Raw genomic sequence first — 938 nt, 5'->3', positions numbered from 1 at the left:
CAACAATTCCACCTCTGGTTTGACCCCACTGCTGACTTTCACACCTATTCCGTTCTCTGGAATCCCCAACGTATTGTGTAAGTCTTTCAAATATCTCGTTACTTTTTTCTTTCAAAGACATTTCTTCTTTGACAAGTATGCTTTCTATTTTTATTATTGTTGACCTGGTAAAAAAAATTGCATGCATATTTTTCAGCTTCTATGTTGATGGCTCGCCAATTAGAGAGTTCAAGAACTTGGAATCAAACGGCGTACTCTTTCCCAAAAACCAGCCGATGAGGATTTACTCGAGTCTCTGGAACGCCGATGACTGGGCCACGAGAGGTGGCCTTATCAAAACTGACTGGACCCAAGCTCCCTTCACTGCTTCTTACAGAAACTTCAATGCCAATGCTTGCGTCTGGTCTAATGGAAAATCCTCTTGCAACTCAAAAAATAATAATCCATGGTTCTCGCAAGAACTTGATGCCACTGGCCAAGAGAGACTCAAATGGGTGCAGAAGAATTACATGATATATAATTATTGCAAGGACTCAAAACGATTTCCCCAAGGGCTCCCAAAAGAATGTGCATTCAATATATAACTGATCCATTTGCCATATGTCTTTGTTTATAGCTTTTTTAATCTTCAGTTTTGATGTTTTGGTTCTTTTATTCTGTGCACTAATGTTTAGTGACAAATAAAATGTATGGTTCATTCTTTTTTGTACTATAAGTGCTACGTGTAATAAAATATTGTTACTTTTGTTAATGAATAGCATTATCTCTTTTTTCTTGGGTAACCCGTGATCCAAAGATAAGTGTTTTAAACATTGAACTCTTGGATTCAATGTTTGAAACCATATATATAAAAGTAAGATAAAGTAAAGGCTATTAGTTAAAAATGCCATGATTTGAAATCGAAATTGCACTTTTTGAATCACGTGATAATAACCATA

At 35.9% G+C, this 938-nt stretch overlaps 1 protein-coding gene across 1 annotated transcript; it reads left to right on the top strand.

The window, feature by feature from the left end:
• Nucleotides 1-6: 6 nt before the first annotated feature.
• Nucleotides 7-710, top strand: LOC18054144 (xyloglucan endotransglucosylase/hydrolase protein 22; the record flags this gene model as incomplete). The annotated part of the gene is made up of 2 exons (XM_006453344.2): nt 7-77; nt 197-710. Coding segments are annotated over 2 exons (459 nt in total), but the record flags the coding sequence as incomplete, so codon positions are not given.
• Nucleotides 711-938: the final 228 nt, after the last annotated feature.

This window comes from Citrus clementina, unplaced genomic scaffold (genome assembly GCF_000493195.1).
Source record: "Citrus clementina cultivar Clemenules unplaced genomic scaffold, Citrus_clementina_v1.0 scaffold_1, whole genome shotgun sequence".
In the NCBI taxonomy this organism is placed as follows: Eukaryota; Viridiplantae; Streptophyta; class Magnoliopsida; order Sapindales; family Rutaceae; genus Citrus; species Citrus x clementina.
The sequence above is the reverse complement of the archived record's forward strand: the minus strand, read 5'-3'. Positions and strand labels throughout refer to the sequence as shown.